The sequence below is a fragment of the Thalia democratica genome, chromosome 6 (genome assembly GCF_965202585.1).
Source record: "Thalia democratica chromosome 6, ktThaDemo2.hap1.1, whole genome shotgun sequence".
Lineage (NCBI taxonomy): Eukaryota > Metazoa > Chordata > Thaliacea > Salpida > Salpidae > Thalia > Thalia democratica.
Genome location: NC_139170.1, coordinates 799,267 through 815,912, shown reverse-complemented (window position 1 = coordinate 815,912; position 16,646 = coordinate 799,267). Strand labels below are relative to the sequence as shown.

Sequence of the window (16,646 nt, the reverse complement as noted above, 5' to 3'; positions counted from 1 at the left end):
CGCAAAAAACATATTTGATAACTAGAAACATCCAATGTATTTTGTTAAGGGTTAAATTTTAAAAATATTAAAAAAGCAAAAAGTTTTTGAATGAAAAATAAAAATTTATATATTTAGATTGATAAAATGAACAGTTTTGTTCTGTCAATAGTTATAAAACTTTCATGGAATGTAAAGACAATAAAAAACAACATTTAAATAAATGAATAAATCTACCTAAACAAAGTTTTTTACAAAGTTGTTACAAAGCAACTAATGAAGACATTGTTTATAAACAAAGAACTTTTAAAACCTTGCCTATTAATATTTGATAAACAATGTAAACATTATCCTTATATACTGTTTGGTTTAATTATTTTTTTTTTAGTTTGTTATTCACATATAGTTTAATTCTACGCAATTGTTACTTAATATTTTTCTTCGTTTCAGATAACCTATAACTAAGTTAAAAAGAAAGTTTACTTAAAAATTTTAAAAAATAAAATTTTATGTGTATCAATAAGATCTAATAAATTCGAATAACGTATATTTTCATTATTCAAACAGTTGTGACCTCGTTTTTTTTTTGTTATACCATAAATAAGTTTGTAAAATTATGAAATAAAAGAACAAGAATAACCTGTTTAGTTTTTTTCAAGTCGTTAAAACTTTAAATCACATGTTTAATATATTTCTATTTAGATGTAAATATTTTAATAAAAGTATTTAAGAAGGGGAAGGGGTAAAAAACAAAACAATATTTAAGTCAATAAACAGTAGAGCGTTTAAATAAAAACTAAAACTTCTTCTACAGCTAGAATTTTAAATCGTTTGTAATTTTTGTTGTACGTTACATTTAACGAGACAAATAATAGATTTCATTTATGAAAATTTTACTACTGTCTGCAGTGTTTTAAGTTTATTGAACAGAAACGCAAATGCTCAATAAAAGTTTTGATCCAATGACTGTTAAATTTATTTTTAGTTCATTGTCAATTTGGTTTAAGTTAGGTGTGCGACTCGATGACTGGGCGGGGCGGGAGGTCTTTTCGTGCACCCAGTTTTTGGACCAAATTGTTTTGAGCATTTCCGTTTTTCTTAAATAAACGTACTTACTTTACTATACTGTTTGCAAATTGAAATGTTTTAGTTTTTTTGACTTTATAGGTTGTAATTTTATACGTTTTAGACTTTATCTAAAGACTAAAAATTCTATGAAAACATGAATGTTTTTTTATTTAACGATAAAAGAAAATCGCTCAAAAGTTTGGTATAAGGACTTGGAACCCGAAGGAACCTTTCGGTTATCAAGCTGTACACTACGCTATCGAGTCGTAACTTCAAAATATTTAAGACTAATTTAATTTTTATAATGACAATAATGATGAACTTGTTAAGTAAAGCATTGTTTATTAATTTAAATTTAACTAAAACAAATATAAATTTATCTAAATCAAAGAAAAGCTAACCCTTCCGTTTAAAACCTTCTAAAGCATTTAAATTAGTAAAAACAATTTTATACGAATTTAACTTCTATGTTAGAAAGTGAGCTATTACTTTTTTTATTTATAGAAAGCTCCATCGATGATTTGAAAGAGTACAGTGCAGTATTGAATTAATGAAAGCCAAATAAGAGGGTTTTATAAAAGTTTATGCGTTGTTTTTATAGTTTTTGATCATAAAAATATTAAAAATCTGCTAGTTTATATAAAAACAAAACTTTTCTAATAAATTCATACGCTCGATTTATGTTATTAAAACGCTAAACTAAATATTAATTTCATGTGTGATTTCATTAAACTGCAAAGGTTTACTTAAAAAGTAAAAGCGTAACAATTTAAAGATTTTTTCATAAAAAACAAGGAAGTTATACACAAATATAGTTATTTATATTTAATTGATTTGAATAGCCTAAAATTTTATTTAGACAAATAAACTTATTTTCGGGTCGGGTGTTTTAGACAAATTCTTGATTATTAATGTTTAGAAAAAAATATTTTCTTGAAATATGATATAAAATAAAAAAAAACTTTGTTTTATAATTAATGTTTTAATACTTAATTCTTAATAATTTTTTTTAAATACTACAAAATCTATTTTACTGTCTTTTTATAGATATTAAAAAAATCAACTTCTTCATACATGTTACTTTTGGTAAGTGACCATTAAAGTTCAACACTGCTGGTTAAGTTAAATTTAACTAAAATTTAATTTGTTTTGAACTTCATAAACTTTCCTTGACATTAAAGATGTGCATATAAGAGCATTATACTATTAAAAATGTTATGAAAATCTGCTGTAACTCCTTTAAATATATGAGCTTGACCCTAATAATTGCCTACTAGATTATTAAAAACAATTTCAGCTCCAATTAAATAATGTTACAGCATAAAACATTCAGACACTCTACAGTTAAGTTTTTTAGTTTTGTTTTGTAATTAAATTGTTTTTAAACATTATTAATTAAAATTATGTTTATTGAATAAAAAAAAAAGATGCTCAAAATATTTGGTTCTAGGACCTGGTGTACAAAAAAAAACTTTTGGTTATCAAGTCCCACACCATGGATACCTTTTAATTTGTTGTGTTAATTTAAAGTTTCAGTTAATTGTACATTAGTGTTGCACAATGTTTTGTTTAAAAAAAGTAATAATACTGTAAAACATCTTGCAATGTTCAGGTTGGCCACTAGATCTAGAATCCTGGAAAAACCTGGAATTTGAGAAGTTTTTAAAAAATCTGGAAAAACCTGGGTTTTGAGCGTTTTTTGCATGTTTAGAAATAAAGTTTGATATGAGAAAAATTATCAATCCTATAGTTAAAATTTTTTGTTTTCATCAAATATTTTTTATATTCAAAAACAGATTTAAAGTCATTAATATGTATTTTCAATGTTGTTATACCATTTAATTCAGTTTTTACCTTAAACTTAATTTTAAACTAAGAATAGACCCAAAAACTACTACTTTTAAAAACCTGGAAGAAATTTTGAAAACCTGGAGAAAATTTGCCAAAAACCAGTGGCCACCCTGAATGTTACACATACCTTAATTTCTTATTTGCATATAAATATTTCTACTATAATTACACTTGAATTAGTTTATTGAATTAAAGTGGCCACAAAGTTTGGAATCCTGGATTAACCTGGAATTTATGAAAATTTAAAAAACCTGGAAAATCCTATAATGAAAAAAAAATCGCTGAAAAACCTGGAGTTTTTAACCATTTTTATATGTTAAGTAATAAAATTTTGATTTGATATGAAACATTTATTATATAAATAAAACTTTTTTGTCACCATCAAATATAATTTTTATCAAAAAATACATTTAAAGTAGCTTTACAGTATCTTTTCAATGTTGTTATACTACTTAAAACAGTTTTGACCTTAACTTTAAACTAAAAATAGACCCATAACACATTTGTACTTACAAAATCCTGGATTAAATTTCTCAAAAACCAGTGGCCACCCTGTCCAATGTACCGTGATAAATAGGTTATTTTAAGTATTTATTGTCACCATGGTTGCTACACTCTCTAGACTGGCACTACTAAAGACATCCCAAGCTAGTTTGAACTTTTTGAAAACTCAAGCTGACTCAGGCTTGTTTGATTATTTTTGCAAAACTCAGTTTTTATGACTTAAAATTATAGTTAATTATTTTTTTAAATTACACTTTATTAAGTCCCATTTGTATGATTTTAGTATTTTAAGGTATCCAAAGTACTAACAGTATTTTTTTCAAAGTTTTTAGCTTATTCCAAATGATGTTTTTAATATTCTAATAAAGTTAAGCCAACTCAGACTATATTGACAATTTTGAACAAATCAGGTCAACTCAAGCTAGCTTGAAATTTTTTCTTAATCATAGGCTAGTAAGTATGTTATGACTTCAAATATTTTTTCTCAAAATTATGTTTTTTATAAATCCAATGTGTATAATGGTGTAATTAAATATCCAAGCTGGATGATTTATAGTAATTTGAAGAAATTAGCTCATAATAAATTTTATTTTTATTTTTGTTATAAACTTAAGCTGACTCAAGTTAGTTTTGGGTCATTTAGACCAACTTTTTTTCTGTGAAAGAGTAGAAGTCCAATATGTTAATAATTTTCATTTTTTTAGTGAAACTCAAATATAAATACTTTTTAAACGCATTGTTGTTAAACAACTAAGTATAAAATATTTTTATTAGAATTTGTTTGACATATTATGAACGTTTATATTTGAGTTAGTAGAAGTTTAAAATAATAATTTGAAAACTTAAGTTAAAAGCCTAACTTTTGTTTAAACAATTTTTTTGTTAGCATAACAACTCTCTGAAGTAAAAAAAAGTAAATTTTAAAACATCAACTAAAAAATTCCTTCTATACTTGGCTTATATAGTTTTATTTTTAGAAGAAGATGAATATAAATAAATATATTAAGGGCATAGGGGGGTCAAACATTTTTTTTACTAAAAATAAAATTGACTCTTATATGAAAGCTTTAAGTACAAACTACAAGCCAGTTTTTATAAAATTAATAAATCTAAATTAAATTTTGAGTTATTGCAATTTTTGTAAACAGTTTTTGATACAAACATATGGACTGCAAAATTTGTGGGGTCAATTTTTTTGGAAATTTAAGAAATCACTAAAAATATATCTTCTACTTCATTTTTTGAGCTAGAGACCTCAAATTGAGAGACCTGTATGGCTAGAGAGCTCTTTAGGCCATACAGGTTGTCCAACGTTTATTTACAATATGTCAAATAATTTAAGCTATTTTGGTAACTCATGCTTTGTTTTGCTTAAAAGAGTGGTAGCTAGTGTTCTACCGGATAGTGCAAGACCTGGCCATAACTTGCCAAGATCTGGATTTAACCAAATTTTTATTAAAAAAAGTATTTGGTTTGGTATGTGATAAAATCTAGCTCCAATTGGATGTGAATTAAGATTAAAATTCTGTACCCAGTAAAGGTATTTTAATTTTATGAAAAAGTGGTTTGTAAGAGAATGGGTTTGGGAAACTGTATTATGTCATAACTTAATAAATAGTTATACTTGTGAAAATAGGTATAACCTAAAATTACAATAAGCTTAAAAGTTAAATAATAAAGTTCTCAAATAAACTTAATAATCTATTGAAAATTGAATTAGTAGATTTTTTAAGTATAATTTTTGAATTAAATTTTCCAAATTCTACTTATAAATACTCCTTTACACTAGGATGCTATACCATTTTATTTATCTATCTTTAATTATAGCACATAATAAGTAATTTAAAAACAACTAGCAATAAAAAATAAAAGATGTTTGTATAGGTCTAACTGTTAAGATTATAGTAACAGTCTTTTTTTTTTAAATAGAGAAAATTCCTAATTAATTAGATATCCATATTTTAGCAAGTTTTAAAACTTATTTTAACAACATTAAAAAAATACTTGATGTAGATGTAATTAAAAAAATTGCAAAATGGTAAAAAACATTGGAAACAAAGTTTAGTTGGAAATTAATCATAAAAAATCAAAACTATTAGAATTTTAATTGTAGGAATAAAAGCTTAAAGAATTAAGGCCTTAGGGGGGGGGTAAGACATGTTTTTTGCAAGTTGATCTTATTTTAAAGAATTTTCTTAAGCTTGAAGATGCTTTTTATCGTATTAAAAAATTCAAATTATTTTTTGAGATATGACTAGTCAAAGTTGGGCCGCATAATAGGTTCCCTATGGAAAGTGAAAACTAAAACAGCAAAAAAAAACTATTTTATTTAAAATCTATCTGCTCATACATTTTTCAATCAATCTTCTTCAAACGTTCACAGTCTAATCTTTATACAATAACAAAAAAACGTTACTTTAAATATTTAAAAAAAAAATTGTAAAAATATTAATTTTTGAAAAAAAAACTCTTTTTTTTTTTTTTAAATTTTTGTGATAATTTTTTTTTTTTACATTATTGAAATTCTAAATTAATGTTTTTTCCTTTTAATATAAGGAACATTTCCTAAAAATTTGAAGAAGATTGATTGAAAAACAAAGGAGGAGATAGATTTTAGTGAATTTTTAAATTGCTGAGAAATTGACTCAAAAAATTTGCGGTCCATACATTTGTATTGGAAACTTTTTACAAAAAATAAAATATTTCAAAAGTTAAATGATATTTTTAACTTCTATAAAAACAGGCTTGTAGTTTGTATTTAATGTTTCATATAAAAGCTTAAGTTAATTTTTGTAAAAACAAATGTTGGACTCCCCCATGGCCTTAATTTAAATTGTTCTACACCTGTTTGTAATTAGTTTGAAATTATAAAAATAGATAGCTTAAGGCCATAGGGGTCGGGGGTAAGCCATGTTTTTTACAAGTTGTACTTATTTTATAGAGTTTTTCTAAGCTTCAAGACACTTTTTATTGTTTTAAAAAACTAGAATTAGTTTTTGAGATATGACCACTCAAAGTCGGGCCACATAATAGGTTCTCTATGGGAAGGGAAAACTAAAACAGTAAAAAAAGACTATTTTATTTAAAATCTATATCCTTCTACATTTTTCAAGCAATCTTCTTAAAACTTTCACAGTCTAATCTTTATACAATAACAAAAAAACGTTACTTTAGACTTAAAAAAATTTAGTAAAATATATTAAAAAAGAAAAGAAAAATATAAAAATTTTTGTTTTTAAATTTTAATTTTTTTAAAATATTAAAATTCATAAGTAAAATTTTTTCTTTTAATAAAAGGAACATTTCCTGAAAACTTGAAGAAGATTGCTTGTAAAATGAAGGAGGCAATAGATTTTTAGTGGTTTTTAAATTTCCAAGAAAATTGATCATAAAAAGTTTGCGGTCCATACGTTTGTATTGGAAACTTTTTACAAAAAATAAAAAATCTCAAAATTTAAATGATATTTTTGAATTCTATAAAAACTTGTAGTTTGTACTTTAAGCTTTGATATAAAAGCTTAAGTTAATTTTTGTAAAAAAAAGTGTTGGACTCCCCTATGGCCTTAATAACATATATACCACCTTGTTTTATCAAGTTGGTCTTAATTTGTAAGATTATAATCTCATATACATTATTCTGCTAAAAAAAATTGCAAGTATATTACAAAATATAAGTGATCAATGTCAGTTATTTTAATTTATTCCTTACAAAAGACAAAAAAAAAGATATCACTTCACAATATATCTTCTTCATTTTAAACCAATCTTAAATTTGTAACTGTTTTTGTTGATGATTAATATTTAAGCAATTCACCTGAAATAAAATTATAAATAAAAATTTAGATGTGTATAGTTTTTAGTAAGTATAGTACACATCTTGTTCTTAATAATTGTTTTGAAAGACAATCAATAGAAAATTGAAATAAATATTTTAAAAGAAAGGTTTTTTTTATCAAACAAAGTCTGATTTAAACTAGGTTTTTTGATTCAGTGACACTATTTAAACAAGTTAAAATGTTGAAATTGATAAAAATTTACAGTTTTTTTTTCAGTTATGAGTAAATTTAAAATTACTAAAATCACAATAAAAGTGAAAATCAAAGTGTAAAATTATTACATTTTTTTTTATAAGCTGACTAAAGTTTCTATTTATAGATTTGAAGTATTATTTGTTAAATAACAGTTACAATAGGCTTTACATTTCTTAACTATTTTAATTTTATTAAATACTTATAGGTTTTATAACCTTGAAAAACTTCAAAGGTTTTCAGATTATTCAATTAAGGCCATAGGGGGTCCAACATTCTTACAAAAATTAACATGGTTCCTTATTTGAAAGCTTAAAGTATAATGTGTAGTATACTTATACAGAACAAAGATACTAATTAAATTTGAGATGTAATTAGTTTTATAAAGAGTTTCAGTTGAAAACATATTTTAACAAATTTTCAAAACTATTTAATAAAAAATATATATTTAACTTATTAAAGCAATTTAATTTCATGAAATTTTGTTTGAAGTGAAAGAAACAACTTTTAGGAAGCAAAAATAGTGATAAAAAAAAATTTATGAGCAAAAAAAATGTTCAGTTAAAAAAAAAGGTTTTCCATAAGTTGTTAAATGATTTGGATTAGACTGTAAACGTTAAGAAATATCAAAAATACTATAAAATATTTTTTAATAAATTTCAGTGTATCCTTATATGCTTTTTTGTTGATGATATCCTTGAGGAGCCTATTGGTCTTTTTAATTTATATCACAATAGCTAATTTAAATTTAAAAAAATAGTAAAAACCCTTTTGTAGCTTAGTAATAGTGTAAAAACTACAGCTAACTTAAAAAAGTGTTTTTACCCCCTATGGCCTAGATGTAGGTTGTTTTGTTAAAACAGCTTTTTTTTAAATATATATATTTAAAAGACAATTAATGTATAACAATGTAGTTATGTTTCTATTTTTATTGTTAAAATCTAATATTTTAAGTTTTATTTGTGCACATAAAAGTAAAAAGCTAGGTTTTAAAATTTATCAAAAAAATATTTTACAATAAAAACTGATTTTAAGTATTATAAGGTTTGATCATACCAATTTTATCATCAGACCACAAGCCTTTGGTAGACTGAGACCGGATAGTCCTTATTAGAACTCATCAGTCAGTCACAACCAAAAAACTTGCAGTCTTCAATCTACAAACGGTTTGTCATGCTTTTACATGAAGCAACCATTTGCTGGCATTTATTTGTGGAGGTATCATTGTCTTTTGCACAAGTTTTATCGTCGACTAGGTAAAAAGGCTGGTTCGTCACTGATCAATACAGCAAACAGTTTCTCCATGTTTTTACATGATAAATTGTTTGTAGATTGGTGACTGCAAGTTTTTGGTTGTGGCTGAATATGGACAAAATTGGTCTCAGTCTACCAAAGGTCTGATGATCAAATTGATTTGATTAAACCTTTGTTTACTTGAGCTTGTCTCACAGCATACGGAAGTCTAGGTTTAGGCTCTGTAGACTTTTACTGATGATTTTAATTAAATAATTTTTAAATAGTTCACTGGAGGTTTTTCATACAACCACTAATTATTTATGATATTATTCCATTTGCTTTACTAAGTATTATTTTTGTAAAAAAATATTTTTTACTAAGCTTAGTTTATAGGTTGTAAGAGTATTATACAATTTAAACACCATCTAAAATTTTCAAAGTTTAATTTCCTTATAGTTTAAAGTAAATATTAAATAAAATTTTGTAATCTTGATATCAGACAGCTTTTTGGTAAGCGTTAAATAATGGCTTCAGTAACTTACGATCATGTGCAAATTGCAAGGAAGTTTGTACAGAAGTACTACAATGTTATGGCCAACAACCCTTCACTGTTGCACAAGTTAGTTTTGTAAATATTTACCTAATATACTTGATTAATTTTTTATGTTTTAATAAAAAAGCATGAATGTTTTGTAAATAAAAATGTTACATCAACTGTAGATTTGTTTATTTTAATATTTTTTAAATCTGAATTTTTTTGTGAAGGTTCTTAAGATTTTTATAAACTTAAGTAATTGTTTTGTTTTTACTTGGATAATTACTAGAAAAGCATAATAATAATTTTGAAATATTTTCAAGCTGCATTTTAAAAAGTATATTATGACCAGAATTTTGCTGATTGTGAAGTTTAGAGCTGTTTTAATTTTTTTTTTAAGTTGACAAATTTCCATCAGAATACTAAGCTGCTGAACGTAGAACAAATAATTTTAATCTTATATAATTCTATGCATAGCTTTAACTTCTGCATATAGTGTAAATTTAGCATAAAATATTTTGTTTTTATCAAGTTAAAAAAAATCAAAATAATAACTTGTAATGTTTAAAACAATAAATTTTGCATGCTTATAAACCTTTGTTTTCATTATAAATTATTTTGATAATCAGGACTCTTTTAAGCATATATTGGGCTCTTAAAATTGGTTTCAAACGCAACTTTCAAACTACGCTAATAATATGTGGCAATGCACAAATTTTATAAGCTAACATGGTTGCCACAAACTCAAGACACTCAAGATATTTTGAAAATTTTGAGAACATTAGGATTATTCATATTTTTTATTATTTTATTTTAACTCCGAATAGTTTTAAGAATTCTAAAAATCTCAGGCCATTTTTCCTAGGTTTTTGTAAAGATTCAGGTGGTTTGATTCAATATTTTGTTATTATATAACCAGTTTTGTTGAACAACTTGATTTTTATTGATTTTGAAAAGTTTTTCATTTTAATGAAGCACCTTCAATGAGGATTTGAATAAACTCAGGATAGTTTAAGGTCACTCATGACAGTTTTTTGACTCAATGTAAACCCTGAGCTAATTATCAAACATTCTGTTTTGTGTTGAGCAACTGTATAAATTTCAAAAATATTTTTAGGTTTTATCTTGAGGAATCCACAATGACTAGATCAAAAGTCCCTTTCACCGGAAAACAAGTTGGTATATTGTATAATTTTTTTTTTTTTTAAAAGAGCAACATTTCTGTTTACTACTTATTATTTTATAAGAATTTTGCAAGTCCTACAACTACTGTTAGTTAAATAAAAGTTCATGTATTGTATTGAGAGTCGTTAAACTAGTACTTATTCACTTATCCAGACGCTCACTTATCTGGACAGTTTCATCAATAAGAAAAATCAAAAAAACTTCAATATTAAACATAAATATTTTTGTGTGATACAAGATTTAAACTTTCATGTTGTAAGAAAATTCTAAGGGGTTTTATATACTCTTCAGTTTAGTTAATTACAATAACTTAATAGTACTTCCAAAGCTTACATTCAAATTTTGTTCAAAACTAGTTTACTTATCAAAGACCTTTGTATGTAAAGTAATTCAGTTGAAATTTTTTTTTAAACAATGTTATTTAAAGTATTACTAAAAGTTTTTTATTTAAACTTTTAAAATTATTTTAATAGTTGATTAAATTCCAAGATTTTAGAAAATAATTGTATAACAGTTCTTTTATGTTTTATTTTAATAAAAACTATATTATAAAATTTGTTAATTCAAACACTTTTTGTTTATAATGAGGTGCATGACTTTTTTTTAAAGTTTATATTTATTAATTATATAATTTTCACACATTCAAGATACCAGAGTTTTAGAAATGTACAAGACACCAAGAAATAAAATAAGTTGCACTAAACATTGAAAATAAACTAGAAGTTTGTAAAATGGTAAAAAACAATGTTTTAAAGTCTTTTATAATAGAGCAGTTCAGCATAGGTAGGTCAACTTTCTACAAAATTTTGAAAAATGAAAAAAAAAAGAAGTTTAAAGCAGAAAAAGAGGAGCTTAGCTTTTATTAATTGTTATACATTGAATAATGTAAAGCAGTTTTATTATATTTTGAAAAAAAATGTTTTGAACTTATCTGGAAATGCTTATCTGGACATGTTTACAGAAAATTCTTGCCCAACATGTCCGGATAAGTGAATTAGCTGTAATTTTTATTAACTAAAATCTTTGATGACAAATGTAATTATTGGATTAAAGTTTTATCATGGTTTATGAACATCAATAAAGTGTAAACTTATAAAACATTTTGAAAAGTTTTTGCAGGCTTTTGAAAATATAGTATTTAACAAAACTATGACAATTTATTTTAGTAGCATTATAAGTAACTGGTACTGCTTAATCTTTGTAATATTTTTAATACTGTGCGGTATTTTTATTCATTTTGAAATATGCAAACTGTTCATAATATTATTAAGTAATTGTGAATATTTCAAGGAGATCCAGGTGGCAATAAATCATTACCACGGTAAAAGTGAGAATGTTCACACCAATGTGTTGAAGCTGACACCAAGTCCCGCTGAAAATTCAATTCAGCTGTTTGTTAGCGGTGTTTTCACTGTTGATGGAGCTAAAAACAAGTTAGTACAGTTTGTATCAGGTGTAAAAATAAATTAAACATTAAATTAAACAAGTTTGTTTTGTAAATTATATATAAATAATATAAAAATTATAGATTAAGACTTTATTGTATTTACAAATAATGTGTTAATTAAATCAGTGGTGAAAAATATTATGTAGATACTAGTTTTTAAATCGTTATATGTTATAACACTGATTATAATGTAAATAGTACAGGACTTAGTATCAGGGTTGCCACTTTACCTGGAATCCTGGAAAAACCTGGAATTTGTTCAAAAAACATGGAAAAACCTGGAATTTTTAAGAATTTTAACATGTTCAGTAGTAAAATTTTGATTTGACTAAAAAAATTTATCATATAAATGAAAAATTTTTGTCATCATCAAAAATCCTTGTTAAAAAACACATTTTAAGTAGCTTTACAGTATCTTTTAAATCTTGTTATATTATTTAACACAGTTTTTTACCTTAAATTAAACTTAATAGACCCAAAAATGTGTACTTTTAAAAACCTTGAAGAAATTTGAAAAACCTGGAAAAAGTTTTGAAAAAACAAGTGGCAACCCTGTAGTATACTTTAATTTATAATAATATATTAATATTATATTTCAATTTTGCAGATTCCACCAGACGTTTCTGCTGAAATTCAAGGAAGAAAATGTTTTGTTCGTTTCAGCAGACATCCTCGTATTTCACGATGTTGTGTTTGCAGATGAAGATGCTTCTGAAGAAGCTGCAGAGAATCAGGAAGCACCAGTAGAAGAAGCAGCTACACAGGAGGCACCAGTAGAAGAGAAAGAACCAGCTTCAAAGGAAGAATCAGCTAAAAAAGTTGAGAATGAAGCAGCTTCTGCCATTGTGGAGCCTGTAGCCACTGTGGAACCAGCTACTAATGTGGAGCCAGCTACTAATGTGGAACCAGCTACTAATATGGAGCCAGCTACTAAAGTGGAGCCAGCTACTAAAGTGGAGCCAATTGCAAACGGAGTTGACTTGCAAGCTGGTGGTGACGCTGAAAAAATTGCTGATGAGAAGAAAGAAGCTGCAAATGAACAGGTTGCTTCAGAGGTTCAAGAAACTGCAGAAAGTACCAAGGAAGCAACAGAGGCTCCTGTGGAAGTTGCTCCAGTAGAAGAAGTAACAGCTGAGACTGCTGAGAATGTCGCTAATGAGAAAGTGTCATATTCATCAATTGCTTCGAAACCAACTACTAACAACTACAGCCGACCCAAACCCAAGGTTTGTTACCATTATTACATAAAACGTGTCCAAATACTGAAGTTAAACATTAGCTGCTTATTAGAGCTAATAAGTTTTACTCTTAATTTTTCATGTATGTTATTTTAAAATGAGATCCGAATTTTTAATAGTAAAATATTCATGTTGCATGAAATTTATTTTAACAAACAAATAAATATCAAACAGTACACAAGCGTGCAACAACCGAAACCACTTATAGCAGCTAGTAAGCCCCAAGATGAGTGGACGACCCAGCAGTCCAACAAGAGGTACAACAACAACTACAGACAGAACAACTACAGAAGGAACAACAATGGTTACAGGCAGAATGGTTATAATAATTCCTACAGGCAAAATGGGTTCAACAGGCAAAATGGTAATGGGTTCCAAAGGCAGAATAATGGCGGTTTTAATGGAAGGTACAATAACCAAAACAATGGAAAGGTATTAATTATTCTTGATTATTTATATTAAAATATTATTTAATAGTTGTAGTTATTGTTAGTATAAAAATGTACATAAGTGTAAGATTTAGGTAGTAGTAATTAGTTTATTTGTGGTTAATAGTTTACAACAAACTACTAATTATAATGACATAAAATAATAGATACATATGAAGAAAACAGTATTAAAAAATATTTTTTAGAATAGCTAAACTAAGTTTATGAGTTATAAGGTACAATTAGGTTATATAAAAGTTAAAAAAAATAAACTAAACTGTGATGCATTTAAAATGTTCGTGCTTTAAATAAATATGTTTTTAAGTCATGTTATTTAACTATTAAGATAAAGTTAATAGACTTTCAAAGCTGAATCAAGTAAATTTAAAGCTTAGCAGCTAAAACTACTGCAAGTTGTACAAAAATTATTTTATAAATGTATGAGTTTGGTCTTAGGGATAGTTTAAATACAATTTACTTTTATTATTTACCCATTACGGGTTTTATTGCTTCTAGGAGTGTAGATTATGTAATTATTATTTTTGTTAATCTAATTATGTTTTAAATGTGTTTGAAAATTTCAAAAATAAATTGCATTGCTTGCTTCGTAACAAATATACTTGTTTTTATTTTAAATTTTTAATAATCAATGTTTGTTTTGTTTCAAAAAAGTCTTAGCTTCCTTTACTTTTAATTTAAAATTGATTGTATAGTTATTTTTGTTACCACAATGCATTTTGTTTGAATAAGGGTTGTCACATACTAAAGACTAGTTTGGTATTTAATAAAAATCAGACCAGCTCTGGCTGTTTTGAAACTTTTGTGAGTTATTTGAAAAACTCAAACCAGATTCCACTTATTTCAGAAATCTCAGGCTAGTTTTAATCACATTTAATTCTTTTTTCTTTAAAATAAAGGTATTTATTTGTTTATATTTTGGCTCTTCTTTTTCAACTGTTTTATAACCAGGCTAGTTTGATGTAACTCAAACTAGTTTTTTGATATTATCAATATAGTTAAATATTAAATACAATATCGTTCAAGTTTATTTAAATAACTCTATATGACGTCATAACTAGTTGTTCTTGCTAATTAGCAGTAAAACAGTTTCTTATTAATTTTTGTTATTAAACTAGCAGCTTGATTTATTTAATTACAATCAATTAAAAAAATATTACCTTAATCCTTCATTAATAAGTGATTCAAATCAACATACCAGAAAACTAGTAATATAAGTTGCTAAGTTATATTTCAATTAATAATTAAACAGGTTTACTACCCGGATGAGAAGCAGATATTTGTGGGAAACCTTCAACACCAGGTGGCGAAAGAGGAGATTCAGAACCACTTCAAAGAGTACGAACCGATAATCGAGGTGCGGTTGATCGATAACTCGGTGAAGGGTCAACCCAACTGCGCATTCGTTGTTTTCGAAACTGAACAGCAAGTTGCCGATGTTCTCAATAACAAGGTTGTTCATAATACAAATAAAAATAACTAAACAAATTATATAACGCCGATGTTCTCAATAACAAGGTTGTTCATAATAAGTAGTTAATAGAAGGCTCGTGTATGTAATAGATGCAAATAATATCGTATTGTTGATAAGCATCCAGGGTTGCCATAAGGTCGGAAAAACAAAAAAAAAAAAGGCAAAAGTTGGGAAAAAAGTGTGGGTTTTCGAAAAATTCAGGAAATTTACTATAGACATGCTGGTTTTAAAGAAACTGCTTTTTGCTGATGTTATTTTCTCAATATCTATTTTTTTCTAGGGTCTAATTGAATTTTTTGAGTAAGTTAAATCAAAATCTAGTATTTGTTTGTATATTTTTGGATCGGTTTAAATTAATAATTTGATTTATAAATTCCAGATTCTTTTTATCAGCTCGAGCTGTGGCAACCCTTAACATCGATGTGAAATATAACTTTATAATTGAAAAAACAAAATAAAATAATAATAAATATTTTCAGTCCGCTTTGACGATGATGGGTGACAGTAGAATCAACATCGGCGAAAAAACAAGAACCAAGAAAAAGTTCTACAACAGGGAATTCACCTCTCAGCAGCACGACAACAAGCGGGGTTTCCATAGCAACCCCGCCAACGCTCCCAGGTACTCCCCGCAGCCACCTCCCCAACAACAGAGCTAAATATTCCCCCAACACGAAACATTCCCCCATATTGAGATACAGAAGGCAGTATTTCGCGCGGATCTTATCAATTTTCATCTGCCAGATTTTCTACTAGCAAATTAATTTTATTAGAATAAATTTTCTTTCTATTTTAGTAAATAAATGCGAGCGTGCCATGAATGTGAAGCTGAAAATTATAATATCAAATTTCAGCTCCATATTCATATATTGCTGAATGTTTTATTAGTTTTCAGCTTCATATTCCATCAGTCGATTTTTTTACCGGATTTTAAAATATTTAGGTAAATAAATTCATCTGTTGATTTAGTGGGTTTTAGACTGAAATTTTTAATTAATAAATTGTTAAGATTGTTTGAATTGTTTTAAAATTTCTTTCACTAAAGTTCACTTGCACTTGATTAAATATTAAAAAATTGTTTTATTTATTATTTTTCGTTGTAAATAAATAAATTGTATTTGTGTGATGATTTTCAGAATAAAGTTTTTATTGAGACACAATAGATTTTATGATATAAAAGTACTACTATAATTTTTTATAATGGAATAAATAGCAGATTTACTTGTGTTTTTAAATTTCTTAAAGTTAAAATATTTAGCAATAATTTATCCTAAACTTAATTAAGTATAAAAACCACTGATAGTCCCAAAACTTTTAAGTGCTAATAGTGGAAAAACTTGGTAATTTTTCTTAGTACGAAATTTGTATTATATTTAAAATAACATTTTTTTTTGCTTATAAAGAAACTTATATTTTTTTTTATTTAGACCAGGGTTTCCCAATTCATTTTCTTAGCTCGCTTGGGATAAATTTTTATACTTATATAATCGCCTCCCTTATATAGTAATTTACTAGTTAATTATTCATTATTTTCGCCTCCTTGCTAATTTTTGTCACCTGATATTCAAAATCACCCAAGAAGTTATAGATTTTAATCCTTGATTTAAATTGAAAACAAATTTCTCAATGTGTTAGTTAACCCATGTATAAAAAAA

At 25.9% G+C, this 16,646-nt stretch overlaps 1 protein-coding gene across 2 annotated transcripts; it reads left to right on the top strand.

Moving 5' to 3' along the window:
- Positions 1–9,163: 9,163 nt before the first annotated feature.
- Positions 9,164–16,119, top strand: LOC145838369 (uncharacterized). 2 transcript variants are annotated; one of them, XM_082945948.1, is made up of 7 exons: positions 9,164–9,285; positions 10,319–10,376; positions 11,680–11,819; positions 12,441–13,059; positions 13,246–13,503; positions 14,770–14,970; positions 15,471–16,119. In XM_082945948.1, the coding sequence occupies exons 1-7, from the start codon at positions 9,191–9,193 to the stop codon at positions 15,648–15,650; spliced, it is 1,551 nt and encodes a 516-aa protein (XP_082802074.1). In that variant the 5' UTR covers positions 9,164–9,190; the 3' UTR covers positions 15,651–16,119. The 2 variants fall into 2 exon arrangements, with proteins under 2 accessions (XP_082802074.1, XP_082802072.1); XM_082945946.1 differs by having other exon boundaries at positions 11,677–11,819.
- The last annotated feature ends 527 nt before the right edge of the window (positions 16,120–16,646 follow it).

What these genes read in the sequence shown, in the direction of transcription:
- LOC145838369 (XM_082945946.1), top strand. Translation starts at nt 9,191, where the DNA reads ATGGCTTCAGTAACTTACGATCATGTGCAAATTGCAAGGAAGTTTGTA. An exon ending in ATAACCAAAACAATGGAAAG is followed by an intron (nt 13,504 to 14,769) that starts GTATTAATTATT and finishes ATAATTAAACAG; the next exon opens with GTTTACTACCCGGATGAGAA. An exon ending in CCGATGTTCTCAATAACAAG is followed by an intron (nt 14,971 to 15,470) that starts GTTGTTCATAAT and finishes AAATATTTTCAG; the next exon opens with TCCGCTTTGACGATGATGGG.